General features: G+C 36.7%; 1 protein-coding gene across 4 annotated transcripts in view; it reads right to left on the bottom strand.

The window, feature by feature from the left end:
* Positions 1-1,384: 1,384 nt before the first annotated feature.
* BZW2 (basic leucine zipper and W2 domains 2) overlaps positions 1,385-22,447 on the bottom strand; it is a 59,852-nt gene continuing 38,789 nt past the window's right edge. For all 4 annotated transcript variants that reach the window (XM_070615824.1, XM_070615823.1, XM_008520177.2 and 1 more), the window contains exons 6-12: positions 20,433-20,568; positions 17,023-17,132; positions 12,251-12,421; positions 10,088-10,234; positions 8,895-9,033; positions 2,536-2,658; positions 1,385-1,839 (exon numbers count right to left, since the gene is read on the bottom strand). In XM_070615824.1, the coding sequence (XP_070471925.1) occupies positions 1,811-1,839; positions 2,536-2,658; positions 8,895-9,033; positions 10,088-10,234; positions 12,251-12,421; positions 17,023-17,132; positions 20,433-20,568 (855 nt within the window). In that variant the 3' untranslated portion in view covers positions 1,385-1,810. The remainder of the gene's footprint in view (positions 1,840-2,535; positions 2,659-8,894; positions 9,034-10,087; positions 10,235-12,250; positions 12,422-17,022; positions 17,133-20,432; positions 20,569-22,447) is intronic.

Here is a 22,447-nt window from a genome sequence, read left to right as displayed (position 1 = left end):
ATAATGTACCATAAGGAATAGATGAGTTAATACTTTCTTTTATAAAATAGGACAAGGGCAATTGTGAAAAGGCAGACTGGAAAGGAAAACCAGTATGAAAGAGGAGCATTACCCAATAGATCCATTTTAGGAAAGAATATATAAGGACATCCAGGGGTATGCTAAGCACTTTAAGGTGCCATAAAGCTGTTTATTCTATGACTTCCAATCATTCTTGGCCACAGTTGTCTTGTTCTTATTATTTCCTGTGTGATGAAAATGACATTCTTACACATAGATGATTTTTCAAAAATTATCTATGCTAAATATTTCTGTCCATTGTTGGGACAGAGAACTTGACAGTGCTCTAACTACACGAGAAGAAAGGCATTTATCAAAGCCTTAGTGTTTAAAAGATGGGAGGAATCCATCATGTTAAAGGTGTAGGTATGTGGTCAAGTTACAGGGGGAAAGATTTCCTTTTTTTTTTTGGTGAGGAAGATTGGCCCTGAGCTAACATCTGTTGCCAATCTTCCTCTTTTTTCTTCTTTCTCCTCAAAGCCCCAGTACATAGTTGTATATCCTAGTTGTAGGTCCTTCTACTTCTATGTGGGATGCCGCCTCAGCATGGCTTGACTAGCTATAGGTTTGTGCCCAGGATCTGAACTGGTGAACCCCAGGCTGCTGAAGTAGAGTGTGCAAATTTAACCACTATGCCACCAGTCCGGCCCCAAGATTTCTTTTTTCTCCTGAAGACAAATAGGATACTAGAAAACATTGTACCATGGTGAACATTGTTTCCAACATATCCTCCCTTTGCTTCAACTCTCAGACAAAACGTTTGTCGGAGCCTACCATTGCCCTAACAGCAGCAGGGCAGTTCTTAAGTTTTTCAAGAGTTAAGAAAGGCTTCTTAGAATTTTAGTTAAGAAAGAAATAAAACTATGGGCTTTCCCAAATGGTATGGTGTTTCACATCGCTACTCTTGAGAACAGGATAATTTAAAGAATAAAATCACATAGTTATAAATAAATATAAACAGAGATCTATTTACATTTATAAATCTTTTAGGTCTTTAGGTCTTCTCTAAACAGGGAGGAAACAGAGCTGAGGAAAACATGAGAAGTGTAGAACTATGCATGTACATATATAATAATTATTAATAATATCACTTCTTGGTATTAGTGCTAATATGCATATAATTTTGGATCAATTTCTATTTCGCTACAAAGATAACTGAAATTTATTACATATGATGATAAAAGGAAGTGTTATTTTCCTAGATGACAAGAAATGTAACCATTCAAAATTCTGGATGGGGGAAAAAAAGCCTAACACTGAATGTCATCTGCTTAAGAAGTCACATACTGTAAAGAAACAAAAGCTCCAAGAATATAAGCCCAGATTTTTATAAAGCCATTTATTTTAAAAAACTGGTTTGTCAAATCACATACACGAGCAGATACACAACTACCAAAGTGGCCCTGTAATAGACACCAGTGGGGCGTTCACCACACAGTACCTGAAAAATACGGCTAAAAAACAGGAGTCTGTTGAGTATTTAACTTTCAGATTCCTAGTTGACTCCACGTTGAATGGCTTTAAGTTAGCATATAGCGAGGGAGAGGTAGAGTCCCAAGTATAATAGCTGATGCCTCAGGGCTCCATTTAAAAACAAAATAAAACAAAAACCATTTCCCTCTCTGCACAAGGGAAGTCTATCCTATTTTTTTTCCTTTGTGAAAACAGAAGCCAAGTTTCTCTTCCCAAATGGTTCAGCATTCCCGATCAGTGCTGTGTGGTAACCTAGGTATTGTGCTTCTTGAGCCATTTAACTTTCCTCACCTTCCGATTCAGATTCTAGGAGAGAAGAAACAAAGTTAGGTTTTCCTTTTTTTTCCTAAGACTCTTTTAAATAAGGTCATGGAAGGGTTTCTAACCCACTTCCCACCGATGCCCCTCAAAAGACATTTTTGTCCTAGGCACCTATCACTAAGTAAGATAATTTTTTAGGACAGATAGCAAACTTTTGCTCCCTTTTGCTTTTAAATTACCTTTGCCTTTCTAAAAATGCAACATCCTCATAAGTACTATTAGAGAATATAACTACTTTTATTCTTTGAATCACCTAAAGTAAAATTTTCATTCTGAGTTGGATTCACTCTCATCCATTATTATCCCGTGTTGCCATTTTAAATATCAGTCAACTGGCAACGGTGCTTATAAATCCTATACAATCCCATAATGTGTGATTAAGCCAAATGTGCTTTTTTCCTTTCACACCTGCTTATAATTTCTTCCTCCTTGTCCTTCATTAGGGTGGATAATTTAAGGGAGTTTTCAAAATTTTGTTTTGTTTTTTGCCATTTAGAAGTTTTCATTGCATTGATTTCAGAAAGGAAGGCTAAGATAGAGGCAAAATGTGTGATATGGAAGACACCTCTAGAACTTTAGTTTTAGGAAGGCAAGAAAAATCTGCAGAAGAGGTAGATATCTTGAACTATAATGAGAAAGCATTTGCTAAATGGCCGCCAGAGTTGTTAAATGGAATCATACCTTCTTCTGCGTTTTGTAACCACTCGACAAATTTCTTCATCTGGTCAAGAAAAACACTCTTGCCTTTGGCAACATGCGCTTCTTTGTACCATTTCAATATCGCTTCTTCACTCAGCACATCAGCTGCAATTAAAAATCAAAGATTTCAGTTACCACATAAATGTCATGTTTCAAAGCAGCTTCATGTTTTATAGGTTAATAGAAAGCAATCACTTTTAATATTAAAAGCTCTATTACAAAAGAAATCCACATCCGAAACTTAGAAGACAGGAACCAAGCTCATTTCACACAGAACAGTGCTGTACTTTAGCAGTTGGCTTAGTAGTACTTTAGGGATGATGACGACATACATCTCATCAGGCCTGATATAATGCAAGCCTATATGCAAGTCACTACTAGGACCTGGAAATCTCTTACAGGGCTAATTTGCTGGTAGGAAACTGGGTTATTTTGGAATTTTGCAAATGCATCAGCAATTCCAGCATTTCAGAACACTCTGTGTCCTGCCAACGTCAAACACATCTTGATCAAGCAGCAACCTTAAATGACTGGTCTTTTAAGGAGATTTACTTTTTCAGGAGAAAAAAGGGCAGATGAAAAACATGTAGATAAGATACAATAATGATATTAACAATTAGATAAAAAGATGAGCCTCCGGGGTGTATCATGGGACCAATACACACAGAACCCAAAGTTCTACACTTATTCTATTGCTAATCACTAATTTATTTTCCTACAGTATAATATCCTAAATCACAAGAGTAATGATTTCCTTGTACTCTATTAAGAGAAAAACAGAGACATATTGGATAGATTTCTTACAGGTTTCTAACAAAAAGTGTTATCTATTAACTATTACATAAACTTTAAATTCCACAAATATGCCTTGATATTCTCAAGTTACCATTAATTTAGAACATTTAATGTTAAGAATAGGAAGGGGAATACGAAAATAATAGCATAAATATTCTGCCAATGTTCTAATGGGTTGTCTTCTGAGATTTCAGAGTGAGAAATGAGATGGAAAACAGATAAAAAGCATTTATTATGGTCTCTAATGCCTGCCCAATCCATTACAAATGCTGATAAGTCACTCTTATGATAGATTTGCAGCTAAAATATAATTTTAACTTGTGAAAATGAGAGAAATGATTTTGATAATGTTTTCATTTAAAACATCACTGACCCTTTCAAAACAAAAACGTTAAGCTTGTTTTCTTTTTTTAAAATTAATAACTGGCTCTTGGATTCAACTGAAGAGACTGAATTGGCTAAAAATGCACATGATTGGTTTTAGAAAATATAAGTTTTTTATTTGTTTATTTTTATCATTAAATAATACTACCTTTTTCAAAGGAAGGAGGAAGTCTGGATTTATTCATTTTTAAGGACTGAACATAAAAGTTCTCATCAGGAGTCCTATAGAATTAAGTATTCTTAGCGTCTAGTCTTTTAGCTTCTTCTGTTTGCAGCTCCGCGCCTTCCACTCACAATGATCAAAGAACGTTCCTAACCACTTGTCATCAAAGCCCAGTTTTTGTAGGTGAGGAGTAGAGTTTACAGCCTGGGAAAGTGACTTGTTATTGTGCAAACCTGCTTTGCAGAGATTTTTTCAAGAACACTAATTAGCTCAAACATGGATTTTAAACGTCTCTTTTATATAATTTGTCTTTACAACATCTTTAAGATGCTTGTGATTTACATCAGTAATTTCCAAACTGTTTTGATCATGCTCCCCTATTAGTAAGACAATTTTGAGCATGTACACCCAACATGTGTATATTTTTTGGTTTATAAATTATATGCATGTTCTGTAGAACTATTATTATTAATGTTATAAAACAAACAAAAAAGAATTAAGAATATGACAAACATGGAAAAGGAAATTCTATTTTTCCCCTCACTTCAATGAATTGTGTATGACACAATGTACATGCTGGAAAGCTGGTCCAGACTGCAGGTTAGTGATAGTTTGTCTGAGGTTTTTCTTTTGAAGGCTGAGAGCTCATCCTGTGTTTTATTGCCCCACAGAGGCTGATAGAGGCCATGCAACTACTAAAATGCTTGTCAATAACAGTGCTTGTGAAAAGGACAGCAAGTGGGAGGTCAAACCTCTCAGATGAGTTGTCCACCGAAAATCAGACAAACTGTGCCAAGCGGAGTTCTTAGAAGAACCTGATTTAGTAACAGTCCTGTGTTGCTTAACGACAGGGACACGTTCTGAAAATGCATCGTTAGACAATTCTGTCGTTGTGTGAACATCCTAGAATGTGCTTACACAAAGCTAGATGGCATAGCCTACTACACACCAAGGCTAGATGGTATGAATCTTATGTGCCCACAGTCATATATGTGGTCTGTCTTTAACTAAGACGTCAGTATGATTGTAAATACCTGCTCTGAGACCAAATTTCTAGTACGAGGCATAATAAAGAAGGGACAGAAACAACCACACAGGCAATTTATGAGGCAAAGCATGAACAACACTCTAAGAAGAAATTCAACTTTTGTTTACTGAAAAGTCTAATCCAAAAAAGAAGGAGCTCCTTCTTGAAGAAAGAAGAGGGAGATTTTTTTTTCTCTAATGAAAAGTAGGGAGAAGAACTAATTCAAACTGGGAGACGACAAAGTGCTTGTTAGCATCTTTCAGAAATACCTATTAGGAATATAGAAAATCACTAAAAATATAGGAAGAAGGAAAGACACACTGTTGCACGTAGAGTTCCCTCAGATTAAAAAATATTTTTCTGCCTTCTATCTGGTCAATTTCTTCATCATCTCTGGTGAGCTTCTCAATTTGCGGAGTTATAATTTAAAATTTATGTTCTCATGAGAGTCAAAGAGACAATATTGTAAAAGTGGTTTTAATGTTATTTAGATATTTAAGTTGAAAACTATGTTCCTTGGAACTCAGATGAGAAGGCCACCTACCTTGTTTTAGAATGAGAATAAGAAACTCGTTTTAGAAAAATTTGCATGAGAGACAGAATTTAACCTTAAGAAATGTCTGCAAACAATAAAACCCATGATAGAGATACTAACAGTACTTGAGAAGGTGGTGTTATATTTTTCAGACCTACATGCTGAGAATATGGTACTTAGCTTCAGGAAGAAAGGAAGAGAAATTATTTCTAAAAGTGAATAGTGAGATGTTTAAAAATTAGTGATGGATTTACTATTTTTCCTTACTGCCTTAGAAATATAAAAATCTAGATTTTTAATACAGAAAGTGAATGACCAATCACTAGTTTTTTCTTTCATTGCTGAAAAGCATTATTTATTTATAGTTTATTCACTTTTATTCCACTGTTACTTATATAAAATATTTAAAAATCTTTCAATAATGGCATGCATTTAAGTGATTAGGTTTCTCTAAGGGGACATGGGTAATCATATCCCCAAGTTTCTGTTATCCTCAAGTTCTGGAAATAAGGGTAAAGTGTGTGTGTGTAATAGAGAGAGAGAGAGAGAGATTAAAATGGAAAAGGAGAAAGAATTTCCACTATGTGTGTGTATATATATATATATATATATATTTCTTTTTTTGAGGAAGATTAGCCCTGAGCTAACATCTGCTGCCAATCCTCCTCTTTTTTGCTGAGGAAGACTGGCCCTGAGCTAACATCCGTGCCCAGGCCGCCAAAGCAGAATGTGCAAACTTAACTGCTGAGCTACTGGGCTGGCCCCACCCCCTATATTTTAAAAAATCTGCTTTAAAGCAAAAATCTTCCTTACAATAATTAAAAGGACTCCACATCTAAGCACACAAGACATTATTTGATACTTATAAAATGTACATGTGTGCATGGAATTAATGAGAAGGATAATTCTGAATATGTTACTTTAGTTTACAACATTTGCCCTTCTGGCATTCAATACTCTTTAGACTGGTGGTCTGGAACCAACAGTCACAGTATTACCATACAATCTGTTAGAATGCAAATTCTTGGGTCCAATCCTGGACCTGCTGAATCAGAATCCTTGGGATCCCTGTTTTAACAAGCTCTCCGTTAATTCATACACACACAAGTGTTGGGAAAGGAACGCTTGAATATCTACTGTTCATCAAGCCTTTCTAGACATATAAAATATACGCAAGACATAACAAGAGCCTCCAAATCCTTATAAAAACATATAAAATATATATCTCCTGGTGCACAAGTGTTTGTTGGATGAAATTAGGTCAAAGTAAAAATGACTATTCAAGGAAGCTAAGAAGGTAAACACTGTAACTCTCTCAATAGTGGTCTGGAACAATCATTCCCCAGGTGTTTCACGTTCTCAGGAGAAAACTTGCAATTATTTCATTCAGAAAAAGACTATATGTATAATTTTGTGGAAAATTATGAAATTACCTAGAAAATGACATTTAGTTTTAACATCTCAGTGATATATTTTAGGTTTCTATTTTTAAAAAGTTTCCCAATTTCCTTTCCAAAAATAAGCCAGAATAAACTTGACGTTGACACTTGCCTTCCTGCGTTCCCTGGGCCTGCTCATACTTGCCACAGACCTTACTAGTTTTACATTTAAAAGCTGATCACCTCTTAATCATGGCCTAAGGAAGAGCTAATCCCTCTTGTTTTTACTTCTTGATGCCCACTTCTTGGTTATTTTATAATTTCAGGTACTGTTCCTTAGTATTTAGGACCGAAAAAAGGGAAATAACTCAAAGCAGTCAGTTTTGCTAGTTCTCAGTAGTTATTAGAAGGAGTATAATGGGGGAGGAAGTTGGCATTAATGGTTAAAATGAGAGATTTGAAGAAGGGTTTTAATGCTTCATATGCCACCTAGATGCCATTACTGATAAAAAGTAGTTTGTTTGTTCTTTTGTGAGAACTAAGTACAATAATGAAATGAGGTGTTCCTGTAGATGAGGCTCAAACAACTGTCTCAGTTAAGAAAACATTTGGTAAGAGACACTGGTTGGGTTAGCTATTAAATGACAAGAAAGGACATTGTGTGCTTAGGCTACTAGTTTATAAACACTTTGCTTCTCTGTAGTGGCAAATATTGACCACCCACAAAGCAAATGTGAAGCCTCTCAAGGCTCTCTCTACCAGTTTATAAATGGAGCCAGCTGTGGCTAGCTAGCGTGGGCAGAAACGGCCACTGGCTGGGCGGGCTCTGGTTCTCTTTCTTGGTTGCTGAGTACCATAGGTGCGTTGGCAGTATGACCTGCAGGTTTTGTTTGACGGGTTAGCTTGGGTATCATTTTAGCCCTAGGTTTAGGACACTGCCATCTCATGACCACATTCAAGAGGACCTACGTCAGATCTGGCCAGAGAGAAATGCCAGTGAGTGAACTTTAATTGGGACCTGGCAGTCATCACATTCTCCTACTGATAGAAAAATTGTGCCAAATATCTTAAGGCTGAGAAAGTAAAATATCACCCAACACTTGTGGGTAAGATGTATGCATCTGAAGAATCTGCATGGCCAATTAAAACTCCTTGTGAAATGCTATTAAACATTTTAAAAATAGCTATCAATCAATCACGTAAAGTTTTTACACTCCAAATGCCCAAGTAATCATTAAAAATAGACAAATTTAAGAACACATCAAAAGGAAAAGAAACAGTGGCTGGTATTAATTCATACTTTAGTTTTTTCTGATGTTTTGCATTTAAGATTGCAGTAACGTCTAATGAACATTTCATGATGTTCAAAATGTAGCATTTCTTAAGTGTTCTTTTATCCCCCTTACAAAACTACATAAGCCCAGACCAAAGACTAGTCCAGGATCATTTTTTACATACTATAGGTATAGAGATTGAGATCAGTTAAAACTCTAATAGCATTAGTTCATCAAAGACAGTGCCAGTTGTCATGGCAACATAATCCTTATAAATACAATGAAAAAACAGTAAATGTGAAAAATCTAAAAATAGCCATTTACTTGGAAAACAGAATAGCTGGGCCAAATAAAAAGTAAAGAACTAATTATTTCAATAATTTTAAGGTCAGCTTTATGGCACCTAAAAAGGTCTGACCATACTATATGCAGTATTTTGGTAATCACTGTTATTAGATCTAATCCTTACAATTCAAAAAGAGACGTACACTTTATGTAATTATATTCTTTTCTCACCGTCTCCCCCCAAAATAACCACCAGTTCATCAACAGTCTCCTGGGAAGTTCCACCAATGAGAAGTGCCCAGGGGCCTAATCCTGCTGGTTCCTGAGGCCACACATACGGCATCTGCACTTTCTCTCTCTACATAACCTGCCTGCCTCACTGAAACCTGCAAAGATTAACATGAAGCCCCTGTGCTCCTCTGCCTCACCCCCTGCTCTGGCCCTAAAAGAGCTTCAATGAAACATAGAAACACAGAGGTGGAACAACACGGAGGGATACCTTTATAAAAGAGAACCACGATCTTCTGAAAGGCTTTCATGAAATGGATGTTATCATAGCAGTATTCCTGAACCTTCTGGAGGAGGATCAGCTCTGACTGGCCTTGGGAGCTGAACACAGCCAGGAGAGGAGCGTATTGCTGGAACAGAAGTGGGGAGTAACACTGTGAACTTTCATGGGAGGTGGAGGGCTGGCAACACTTGAATCATAACAGTAATCTGGTGATTTGCTTAGAAAACATTCACTTTTAGGATTATCTTCTTATTATATTGTATCTAATCAAAACAAATTTTTTATCCCAACATCTTATCACATTTCTCTTACTGTACCCACTAAAGGAAGAGACCAATATGAAATTTTGACTATATTAAAGATAACTGTTGTGCTACTATGTCTGTCTATTATGAAAATGAGACAAAGCATGAGATTTTCCTTTCCCAGACACCTCACAGGTCATCTTTATGGTTTTGTTCATATTGTTGCTTTTGTCCTCGATATCCTTGGCCTCCAGTCACTGATGTAGAGCCATTGTTTTCCCTAAGGCCTACTCACTTCAACACACATCCTCTGAGGAGCCTTCCCTGATCAACTTAACCCACATACGTCACTCACAGCTCTGTTCCCCTAAACACTGAGAGTTCTCTTTAATTTACACTAGGTGGTCTTTGACTTCCCAATTCAAGTGGAAACTCTGAAGGCAGGATCGAAGTCTTCCAAGTCTCTTAGTATGGTTTTGTAGGGAGAAGACACTTAATAAAAGCAAAAACATACGTATCCATGCACACAGATAGACAATTTACATAATTAGTTGCTTTCTTCCACCACTCAGATACGTTTCAAGTTCTAAAGTCAGTTTGTAGTTTACTTAAACAAAAATATTCACTAAGAATTTTTGTCACGTAGAACAGAAAGAAAAACAAGAGTTAGAGCATATTACTCTTTAACTTTAAATACTAAATACATGACTATTCTATGGATCTTCTGACATCGTTTTTGGTAAAAACTTACCCTTAGATATTTCATAGGCTCTTACATCTGAAACATTTTAGGTAGCGACAAATTTGAAAAGAAAAAAATTAGAAAATATCTGTTTGGCCTGAGTCTAGGTGAATTGCGGTTGGAAGCCATCTGTCATACTGTTAAGAGCCGCAGTTGGCCTGCAGCCGAGGCTGTTCCGTGTTAAGACCCTGTACCTTCAGGTGCTTAAGAGCCTGCTCTGCAACGAGTTCTTCCTTCTTGTTCCACTCGACAGCATTCATTATACAGGTCCATAGCAGTCCAATCACTGCTGTTTCCGGAAGGTCATTCCTCTTCATCTCTTCTTTCACATAGAGCACCACCTAAATTTCATGGAAAAAGGAGTCAGAGAGTCACAGGCAGATAGGGAGTTCCCCTCTCACTGTGCCTGGTTAGTACAAGATTTGGGGCAGATAAATATTCTGCTCAGTTCCTCCCTTCCTGGCATATATTTGCAGATTACAAGAGGGAGGAAAAACACAATGATTTGTTCTCAAAGCAGATTTATTTTTAGTCCAAAAGTTGATAGGCTCAGCTCTGGCCAGGAGCTGCTGGGTAACAGGAAATAAGAGAATCGTTGTTTCTTAGGAGTTATTCTTTTACGTGCAGGAACCCCTCTGGGCCCAGCAGAGCAGGGATTACTTGAGACTGACTTTCTTGGGGTTTGAAGAAGGCAATAGAGCTATGAATTTTTACCTCTGACCCTCAACTTTAAACCTTTTGATGGATAATGTCTTGGGTTTGTACTTGTGCATTCTCCACAATTCATTCTTTTTTTTTTTTGGTGAGGAAGACTGACCCTGAGCTAACACCCATGCCCATCTTCCTCTATTTTGTATGTGAGCTGCCACCACAGCGTGGCTTGATGAGTGCTGTAGGTCTGTGTCTGGGATCCGAACCCATGAACCAGGGCCGCCAAAATGGAGCATGGAAACTTAACCACTATACCACAAGGCTGGCCTCTCCACAATTCATTCTTTAATTATTACTTTTGATGATCCTGGTGCCCCATCTCAGTGAAAAGTTAACTTATAAATAAATTGTAAAGTGCAAAGGTAATTTTTTATATGCTATGTATCAATGCAGTAACACTCAGCAGGTTATTTTCCCCTTGGAATTATGTTTAAGTATAAATTTATCTTAAATTCTGACAGTATAGAATATAGATCTGCCTAACAAGGTATTTTATATCAAATTGGTTTGGAAAAATCTTCCTATTGAAATAAAATCACAAAGAGAGGTTACAGCCTCAGAGGTGATTAAAACCCATAATATACGTCAAGTATAGTGGTTTGTGAGTAGTGCAACATTTTTTCCTTTCCGGTTTTAGTGAAAATATATTGCTTTCTTTCCTGATGGCCTGCGTTGCAGCAGCCGGTTAAGCAGCCTTCAAGAACAGAAGGAACTGGGAAGTGCCAGTCCCCGAGGTGGCTGGGGGAAGCGGCAAAGAAAGGTGACATCTCTGCCTCCAAAAGCATCACAGTGCTTTTGGTTTTGTTTTTTCCCCCATGGAAAATCATGTCCAGGTTCTTGTTGGAGAAATGATATTGAACATATCGCTGACCTTAATGTTACGAGATTTAGGAACATTTATTGCTCCAACACATCCACCTGCTGGGTAGCATCAGTCTGGAATTGTCCAGTCTTAAACCACACAAGGGGCCTTAGAGAGCTTAGCGTATGCAGGGTGGTGAGGATGAGGGACTCAGGAGTAAGTGGCAAAAGGAAAGGACTCTTCATTTAGTTTTTGGATTATCGTGTAAAAGTTATTAAAGTTCAAATAGGAAGTTTTCTTCAGGTGTGAATTAAAAACTAAAAAGATACAGCCCTAGCTATATGAACTACAGTATACAAACTATGTTTCTACATAGCCATACAGAAATGTAGCATTTACATTACGTTGCACTAAAATGTAGCATCTCACAGCTATTGTGAATGGGATCAAACAAGCCACTGGTCCAACTGGTCCCTTCCCATAATATGAATTCAAAATTGTCAACCTATTTTTCCTTCAAATGAAAAAAAGAGAAATAACTCTAAATATTCATATTTGGTAATGCTCAAAATACCCAGTGTGGATTTCAAACACTAACCAAATGATTAACCATGTTACATAATCTGCAACAAAGCAGAAAAACCACCAGATAATGGGGTGTAGTGAGAATGGATGGTAAATCTACTTGACAGATGAGCTCATTTAAATGGTATGAACAAGTGCATGAAGTTCACAGCAATAAACAAAGGAAGGTCTTCTTAAGGGAGGTAAAGGTGGTGTTATAGAGTCTAAGTTATTCCTCTCATTCATGCGTTTGCAGTGATGTCAGCCCACGGTTTCCCACCTCCTTAATCGGGCATTCCTGAGAAAGACGCTCCTGGAGCTCCTTCTGCAGTTCCTTCCTGGTGCCCAGGGACTGCTGGACTCGCAGGAAGTCAGAAAGCTCCTTCAGACCTGCATCAGTGAAGTACTTAGCAAAATGATCCACACTCTGCCTGTTAACTGGAAAGAGCTCCTGAAAGAGAAAAGAAAAAAGAGAGACTGTTACACAACAAGCTATTTAAATTTCAGCAAGCATAAAGGACAAAATTTTCATATTAAAATGGCACTTCGAATATATCATATTTGGAGGAAAAGAACAAGGACTGATTTTCAAAAGAATAAATCTTGGGTATATTTCTTGAACATTTGCTAAGTACCTTTGAAAATTAGTCAGTTTCACAAAGAAAGGAAAAAAACGCTAAGCAACTTCCATGAACTTCACTCACTTTGAACCATTATTTGCTTTTTCTTTCACTTTAATAAAAGTATAGCATGTAAATATAGAACTAAGTTTGCTAAATCAAATGTAAATAAAATAACTTTGAATAACATTTGGATTGTTTTAAACTGACAAGAAAAAAATGCAAATCATTAGGTAATCACACTGTTTCTTTAACTGAGTTAATAGACAAGTCAGTTTTAATAATGCTGAAAGATCTGAGATAATATTAGAAAAACAACACTGACTATTGTCATCTCAAAGACCTCTATTCACATTCTGAGAAAATGCTGGTATTATTCGAAAATACTAGCTATAGAGCTAAAGAGAATTTTGTTATATTTCTTAATGATGGTGCCTCAATTAAGTTCATGGTGAGATCTAATCTAAACCCATCCTACCAACTCTTCAGAGTTCATTACATAATTTTGTTGGAAACTTGGAAAAAGAGCAATGTACCATGGCTGCTCTCATATTTTTACTTCATTTCCATTTTACCTTACACAGCTTGGCAGAGTCTCAGTAACACTTAGTCATGTTCTAATCCTGTGTGCCTTCAACACCCAACTAAGAAATAAAGCAATTTTCAAACTCACATTTTTCAGACTGCTGCAGAGTCTAAAAAATAGACCCAAACTTTTATCTTGGTTAGATTTGCATGTATATGGTCAATGGCCACGTGACTTCAATAAAAATCTCAGCAATGGGTTTGCCACCATGTACAGGGGCATAGCCAGATGGCTTCTATATCATGACTTGAATTTCAATATTCTCTATATCATCATCCCATAATCTCCCCTGTTGAGTCATGAGATGCAAAATGTCAAAACAGAGTTTGGGGGAACAGGTATAAAACATGCATTAATGCTAAAGCAAGCATTTCACGCAAGACTGAAGTTGTGTCACTGACATTTGCACTACCATTCATGAGGTCTTCCAAATTTGAGGGACGGGGAACCAATTTAATTGAGTTTCTTCTATGAATCAAGATGTGGCAGGCACTTTGTTCATAATTTTGTAAGGTAAAAATTTTTATAGAAGGGGCTGGCTCCGTGGCTGAGTGGTTAAGTTCACGTGCTCTGCTGCAGACGGCCCAGTGTTTCGTTGGTTCGCATCCTGGGCACACACATGGCACTGCTAATCTAAACCACGCTGAGGCAGCGTCCCACATGCCACAACTAGAAGGACCCACAACAAAGAATATACAATTATGTACCGGGGGGCTTTGGGGAGAAAAAGGAAAAAAATAAAATCTTTAAAAAAAAAAAAATTTTTATAGAGGATAAACTAAGTCTCAAAAAGGTTAAGCAGGTTGACCCAAATTATGCAGCCAGAATATTTATGGACAGAGCTGTGCAATCCCAAAGGCAATATTTTATTCCATTACTTGATGCCAACATTCAATATTCAACTTAGGAAGACTGTGACTGCAAAGTTTGATCTAAAGTTACACTCAGAGCAATATGTCATCAAACTTATTATTCGTGGCTTATTTATTAACGATATCCAAAGTCCTCATGAATGATACATAATATATTGAAAATTATTATTTAGATTAAACTGAGGTCAAGTCAGTCTAAATGGTATCATGACATTTGCTGGCTTAGAACGTGGTTTGCGTTTGTTAGAAAAACTTTCCCTGGTACAACGTTACATCACCTCATCCCTAGATGAAGGTGTCCCTGCTTCTGTCCTTGCTCCTCAGTCTATCCCCAAGGCAACAACCAGAGGGATCCTGTTAACACCCGAAATCCCATTCTGCACAATTCTGCAGAGAATTTTCTAAAAGCTTCCTGTCTTACTCAGAATAAAAACCAGTTGCTAGATGATATGGCACCTGCTACATCTCTGAGCTGACCGTCGCTACTTTCACTCTTACCTAATACTCTCTCTTGCTGTTCCCAACATGCCATGCCTCAAAGCCTTTGCAGTTTCTGTTCCCTTTGCCTGGAATGCTCTTCCTAGAGCTATCTGGGTAGCTCAATCTCTCACCTCCTTCAAGTCTTTACACAAATGTCACCTTATCCGAGAGGCCTTCCCCTACCACTGAAAATCATATCCCACACTGACACTCCTTAGTGCTGCCCTACTGAATTTTTTCCTCGTAGCACTTTTCACTTTTAATGATACTACATATTTTAATTGTTTATTTAGTTTATTGCCTGTTCCCTTGCAATAAAATGTAAGCCCTGTAAAGGCAAGGGTCTATTTATTTGATTTCTTTTAATATCTTCAGCTCCTAGAAAAGCTTCTGGCTGATATCTTGAGCATTGTTCCTTATTCCACTGAGGAGGGAAGGATGTCTCCCATCCCCTCTCTTCTTAGAGTTGCGACAAAATTTTCTTGCTTCTGTATTACAGAAGTGGGTAATTGCTAAACTTTGAGACTATGCTATTTTTTCCTAAAATGTCCTGGCGCAGTCAGAGAGAATCTCGTTGTATGTGTTAATGAAAGAAAAATTCCCTCCTTGATGGTGGAACTGACCCTCTAGTTCCTCATTCATTCGTTGAGTCAGCAAATATCAGCCAGGCGCGGTCCCAGTGTGCAGGCAATTCGCCCATCCTCAAGGAGCTTGCAGTGTTTCTGGTAGACACTGCCACCCATGCTTCTCATACCCAAAATACATGTAGACACACAAACCTAGTAAGAATAGTTAAATGATATGTGTTTTTCAAAAAGGAAATACATTAAAAGAATTTTTCAACGAAGTGACCTAATTAAGCGAACCAAGCTCTGCCTATTGATATCTTTAAGGAACCACGCTTTAAGAAATAACTGAGTCTTTTGTGACGAGTTGTAATAGACTGTATCCTTGTTCCCAATCATTCACCCCGTCTCTTTAAATAAGTATTAAGAGAAGCCCCGCCTTGCTGTGTTGTTTGCAGGGGTGGAGAAGTAGCCTGAGACTTGCCTAAATTTTCCCACCCCACTGTCAGTCTTCTCAGTGACTTCTTTTGGCCAATAAAAAGTGAGCTTTTAATGCACCAGAGGGGCTCACTTCAGTCTTCTGTGTTTCTGTCTTCTGCACGGCTCAGATGGGAGCTGCTCCTTCAGCCTAAGTCCCAGAATGAAAAGGTATGTACATCTTAGTGGGGCCCAGCTAAGACAGAGCCAATCCACACTCAGGGACAAGAATACCTTCCCTTCATAAGACCTTCCACTGTGCTCAGCAACCTACTCACTTATTTTTTATGACTGTCCCTTTGATATACTGGGATCCACTCTAAGACCATGAGAAAGTAGTTTCCATAAGGGCAGGGAGCTTTTCTTTCTTGTTCTCTACTGGCTCCACAGCTTCTAGAAGCATGCCCGGCACAGAGCAGGCACTCAGGAAATACCAGCTGAAAGAATACTATCATCAGTGGCAGAAATTAACTAGAATCTAGACTTCTTGATTTTTCTTTATCATATTACAAAGACTTTAAAGATAGAAATAGGGCTATTTTAAGGTAAATTTCAAGAGACAAAAGAATTTTAAGTGATTGAAAGTACAAGTATTTACAGTTAACATTATTTTCAGGTTTTCTTGAGGAAAAGAATCAGTTTTCAGAATTATCCCATAGACCAACACCTTTGTACACTGAAACACATTGGAAGAAAAAAACAGACAAGAGACTAGGTGAAGAGAAGCTGGCAGGATGTCTTTTAATTTTAGGCTTTGTCCTAGAATTGTAAAAGCAATTTCACTTGGAGAAATCTCTATTATCTGGACAGCTGTTGCTTCTAGCAGAAAGAAATTGTAGGGAGCAGATAGAAATTACAAGGACAAAATATTTTTCTTGATTTTCTTTGAAAAATACACAGATGGAGACATAAAAATATAATCAAGCAATCGTGATAACGGGAGCTTCAAATTAACTACACTTAACTTATTTGCTTTGTTAAATAGCTAAGTATGTCCAAGGAATCGTGGTATAAACAAGGAATCCTGTTTAAACTCTTATTTTGTTAACTAACATGTATTTGAGATCAGTGTCATCCATCTCCAACCCAAGACATCACAAATGTCTAATGAAGTAGGATCCATAGGACTTTATCATATTAAAACTTTAAATTTCTATAGTTACTAGTTACAAAAGAAAGTGCTAATTCTGACAAATGTTAACACTATGTCAACAAATTTTCAAATTTGAAAGTTTCCATATTCTCTATGACTTTAATCTTATCATCCCATTTATTTATACAAGAAAGATTAAAATGAAATTAGTTTCTATCTGCCAATAATACAGAAATAAAAGGAACCATGCTCCAATTCCACACAGACCCAGCATTTTAGTCATGTAGTACACTGTGGGCATTACCAACGCCACGACAGAAGCACGAAGCATACAACCCTCTGACCAGACAGCACTTACAAGCAGCCTCTTGTCTAAGTTGGCTTTTCTCAAAGAAGAGGTCACAGAGTTGGCATCTTTTTCTGCCATCCATGCTTTAAAAAGCTTGACAGCAAATGAGGCTGCAATGCCTGTTAGAAAAAGAGAGAGAGTTTCTTTCCTTTTATAGGTAAAACCACTTGTGATGATAGACAAGGCAACATTTCCCACTAGGTTTCCAGAAATGAGTAAATAACTCAAAGACTTGACTTGGTACTGAGGAAAAATGGATAGCTTTCTAGGCACAGTTCTATTCTTTTCATTACTCAAAAGAGAACATTTTCATGAGGAGGAAAAAGATAAAATATTTTTCAAAGTCAGACTCCCTAATTCCAACCTGGTATAACCATACATTTATTTATTTATTTTTAACTTGGTCAAAAACAGATTCAGAGCCCAGCATTTTCTAGTATTTTTGCTTCTGTTTTACCCTGTGGCTCACCAATATTTCATGTTTCTAACACCGATCCTGAGGTACAATAAATAAATCATGAGATATAAAACTGAAATGTCAACTAATGTACTGATAAATGATACCAGTGAAAGAACATTCATAGTGACATATAAATAAAGCTGTAGATGAACATGCATCATTTATTTTACATTTTTACTTTTTGTAAAAATCATTTTGAAATATTCATGAGTTAAGCTATAAAAATATCAATGCTGTTTCAAGTTGAACTCTCTTCTGGATATTTTTAAAGAGATTATTAAAATAGCTACATTAATCAGGAAACCACTCAATTACATATCCATATTTACATTAGGATTTATTTCTAAATATAAATAATCAGATAACTAGTAAACAGTTCTTCTGGGAACACTTTAAATTTCTAAACTAATGTTGCATTTATATAATGAAGAGTTAAGGTGTAGTGGAAATATTAAACTGATTTTTCTGAACTGAAGGCTTCCCTATTGTTGGTGGCCTAGCAGCCTCTATTCCCCTTTCCTCTCTCCTGAGAGAATTTTCCTTTGGTTCAGGCCAGGTGACTTTTAATTAGTCTAGGTCCTGGTACCACCTCCTTCTGCAATGATTAGTTTCATGACCTCAGCTTGAACCCATCTGCTCATGGCATCCCCCTGGCAACCACTACTGGGCTAGAACTGATCATGTGGCCAATTTCAGCCAATCAGCCAAAGGCAAGATCAATTACACTATGTTCAAAAGTGTTCTTCCACTGAACCTGAATGAGGAAGCATGTGCCATAACTATACTAGCAGACATCTTGTAATGACTAAGGAACCCATCCTTGCAGAACAGTTGATGCTATGAACGGTAACATGGAAAATACCTGAGGCTTGAATGATATTTGCGTTCACTCTAAAGTCTGCCTTACTTTTATACTTATTGTTACATAAGAAATAAATGTCCTGATATAACAATTTGAATCTTGTCTTCCACTTACTCGAAGGTAAACACTTTTGACCGATATATCATATCATTTATATAGATACCAACTTTACCCAATTTTCTTCATCTGAATAGCAGAGGAACTAAGCCAAAAATAATTATGGCTATGACAATAAAACATGTGTTATAAGCTGGAGAATTTTACATTATCAACTTGTTGACATGGATTTTTAACACTTTCATTAGTTCATAAAATCAATATAAAATTTAACATAAATTTAAGTAATTAAATAAAAATAACAGATGGTGAATCTATATTGTAAGTAAGAGAAATAAAGTATGCTTGAAACTAGGAGTCCAAACTCTAAGCTTAAACCTATCATTTTGCACTGAAAGTGGCTCTTAGCAGAAAGGTTGGAGAAATTTCTTTGTACCAGAGATTCTACTGAGTGGGAAGATCCCATCCCCCTTAGCCGTTTGGTAGGTGGGAGGTTGGGGAAAAGATGTAATTTCTATTAATCCTTTCCTATTTAGGAAGCAAGAGTTTAATTCTTTAGTTTCTAAGGTTGGTGGAGTATAAAGAAAAACCAGCCAGCACAGGCACTATGTCACCTCCATAGCAAAGGTATTTTTCTTCTCTTTCCCTACCCTACTAACACTTTACTATAAAAATTTTCAAACATACAGAAAAGTTGAACAAACTGAACAGTAGATACTCACATACTCACCATCTAGATTCTACAGCTCTTAATATTTTGCTATATTTGCTTTCTCACTTGTCTATCTATTCATCTAATAATTTAATTTTTTGCTACATTTCAAAAAAGTTGTATATATCATTTAGATTTTTAATACAACTAGAAAGGCAATTATTTTCTGTTATGAAGGTAAGGGCATTTTCTCTTGTTTTCCTAGCGTAAATTGGCTAGTAACATAAATAAGACATGTGAAGTGTCATAAATTCTCTTCAGGAAATACTTTAAAATGTTATTATAATTATTAACAAGTTAATAATAATTACAGAATCTGAGCTATCATAAATCTGAGCTATTCAAAGCTGAAAACTATAGAGAATCTCTAAATAATATTTGACTCAATTTACTATTCTTTTCGCTGCTACAAGAAAACTATAACACATTTCACTGCAGGCATGAATGAGGCTGGGACTTCATGTTTATAGGAGAAAAACTTGTTCTAAGAAGACAGATGTTTTCACAAAAGTTCTTTTAACTTATTTTTAAGAAAAAAATAACTCTTTGTTTTGTGTTGCCTTATAACTTGAATATCATTATCCTCCTACAAGAGAAGAGCCCACTTTTGTTTTATTCTATAACCAAGAAATTGTATGTATGCCTATAAAACTCTTAATGCTTTAAAATTAAAACAAAACTTTGATGCAGCCATCTGGACTTCCAAAACAGACATAATAAATATCTTAAAAATGTGATCAAAATGAACCTACGAGCATAAGATCTTGAAAGTTAACAGTTTAGAAGAATGGCTGTAACCAGGGAAATAAACAACCATTTGGGGGGCATTTGGGAACATGAAGGGGCATTTTTGGTTGTTATACTAAATGGAGGCGGGTGCTACAGGCTGGCATTTTGCGTCTGAGGGCAAAAAGGTTAAATGTCTCACAAAGCACAAAAGAGTCCTGGACAATGAAGCATTGTGCCAACAAAATACGCCAGTAGCATCTAAGTTGAGAAAAATGGCTTGGACCAGTTCAACTTCAGGGTATTTGACCTAAGCATTTAGTTTTACACCAAAAATTCTAGTTTATTCTTAGTCTTTATTTGTCTTTGTATAAGTGTGCAATTTTTTTCTTTCAATTTCCTACAATAAACATGTACAATCCTCTTATTGCTTGAAGGTACACACACACACACACAGACACAAACACACACACATACACATTCTCTTATATGGAGGAAGGGTCGGTAGTAGAGGATACTAAGAGGTATTGGCATTTTTCTAACCATCTGTGGCTTTACTTTTCTTTTACATCTGACAGGTAAGAAAACATGAGAGGAATTACCTTCCTTGACTAAGCTGTCGGTGAAGAGACTGGTAAGGATGGTGGCAGGAAGGGTGCCGTTGCCCAGCAGGATCCCAGACAGCATTGCCAACTTTGTCTGCTCTGTTTCGGAAAAGGCTTTAAGGAAGAGGAGAAGCTGTGGGTCAAACAAAAGAAACCATGTCTATAAAGCAAAGGACTAAAGCAGGAAAATAACAAACAGAATGTCCCGCCATGGCTAGGTGGTACACAACCAGTAGGTCAGACACAACGCATAGTTATTATTCACTGGAAACACATACATATGTTCAGGTATAAATTGAATGCTACAGTAAGAGACTTTATCAGGCATAGTTCCTTTCTTCCAAGTTCACTTACACACAGCTATAGATAACATTTATGTGAAGGAAAAGAGACATTTGGAGAACAGTGTGAATAGGTTGCATAAATAATTTACATTTGACTTTGTACATGACAAAGGTTAAGTGTTACATAATGAACATGATGTTTTCTGACATATATTATTGTCTTTCACTTCTTTGGGTGCGTCACTCCCCCCACCCCCCACCACATCTACCCATTTTTGGGGGGGTTTGTTATAGCAAAACAAACGAAAAACAAGAAAGAGTCAATAAGCTTTGACATTCAGCATATACTTCTCTGAGTTCACAGCACATCATACTCTTTCAAACAAGACTGCTGAATGAAAAAAGAGTTTTCTAAGTTCTTAATGTTCTTTTTAAAGTAATGAGATTCAAACGCAGTATTTCTTGGCTCACACAGTTTTATCACCAGCCCTGGTGATGAGGTAATGGAGGATATGAGGTAAAGAAAAGTTCCTAACGGAGAAAAGGTCTCTGATGTGAGTTGGAAAGAGCAATTTTGGAGGGGTAACGAGAAGATGAAGATGTTGTTTGGGTCCTTCTGGGTCCCAGTGCTCCCAGCCTCTTCCCCTAAGGGGAAGTGAAAAAGTAGCCACCCCAGAAAGGTTGAAGGGAAGCCTTCACACGGATCAGACTCCATTTTGAATTCCAAGAGTATTCAGTCTGTGGAATGCCCTCCTCTTTCCTAATCCTCCTCCATCTAGCGCTTTGACTACAATCCATGCCTATTTTCTCCATTTCATCAGTCCTTAGGCATGTTACTGAGATCCCTAGGGCTCAATATCACTATCAGGGCCCTGCTGACTTTTTCATTACTTTGCACCAATGAAAAGTTACTGGCATCAACATAGGTGTAAGTGCTTTAGTGCCAATGAAATTCCATTAACTCTGTCCAGTGGGTAGGGCAATATTAATTTACTATCCCCAACAGTTAAAGGATTATTACTTTATGGAGAGGTTATGTGACTCTCCAAATATTTATATTATGAGTAAGTGGCAGAACTGGAATCAAACTAGTCCATTTCACTCCCAATTTATCTCTATTAAAATCTCAATGAATTAAAAAGAAGTCATCTTCTAAGTTCACAAGAAAACAGGGAGTGAGGGAACGAAGCATCAATGGTTAAAGCATCTGGGAGCACCAGGAACGGCGTAGAGTAAAAGAACTGACAAAACCATCGACACTTTGTATCAGTCTGGCCTTCTATTAGAAAAATGAAAAGCGGATATATTTTGAAAAATAAATCATTCTTGAAAGCATATCCATACATGAATGAAATACTTAATAAGTTTTCAAGGTTCAAATGAGCAGAGAGAAGTAAAAACATAAGTGATATTACTAGATAAAGTGATAAGATGTTTAATTTATTTGAATGTTTTGCATCATGTTTTGCATCATATCTATCCCTCTATTTAAACAAGCACTTCTTATTTTCTAAGCATGCAGCAATATAATGGACCACATTTTTTCCATTTATAATTTTTCATATTAAAAAAAGTAATATATATTAGTAGAACAAAATCTGACAATACAGAATAATATAAAAATGAGAAAAATCTCTCTAAAGCTACTCTCTTAGAATTAACATTAACATTTTGATGTGTGTCCTAGATATTTAAATGCACTTACATATGTCTACAAATTATAAATAA

The sequence above is a fragment of the Equus przewalskii genome, chromosome 4 (genome assembly GCF_037783145.1).
Source record: "Equus przewalskii isolate Varuska chromosome 4, EquPr2, whole genome shotgun sequence".
In the NCBI taxonomy this organism is placed as follows: Eukaryota; Metazoa; Chordata; class Mammalia; order Perissodactyla; family Equidae; genus Equus; species Equus przewalskii.
This window is presented reverse-complemented; position numbering and strand designations above follow the sequence as displayed.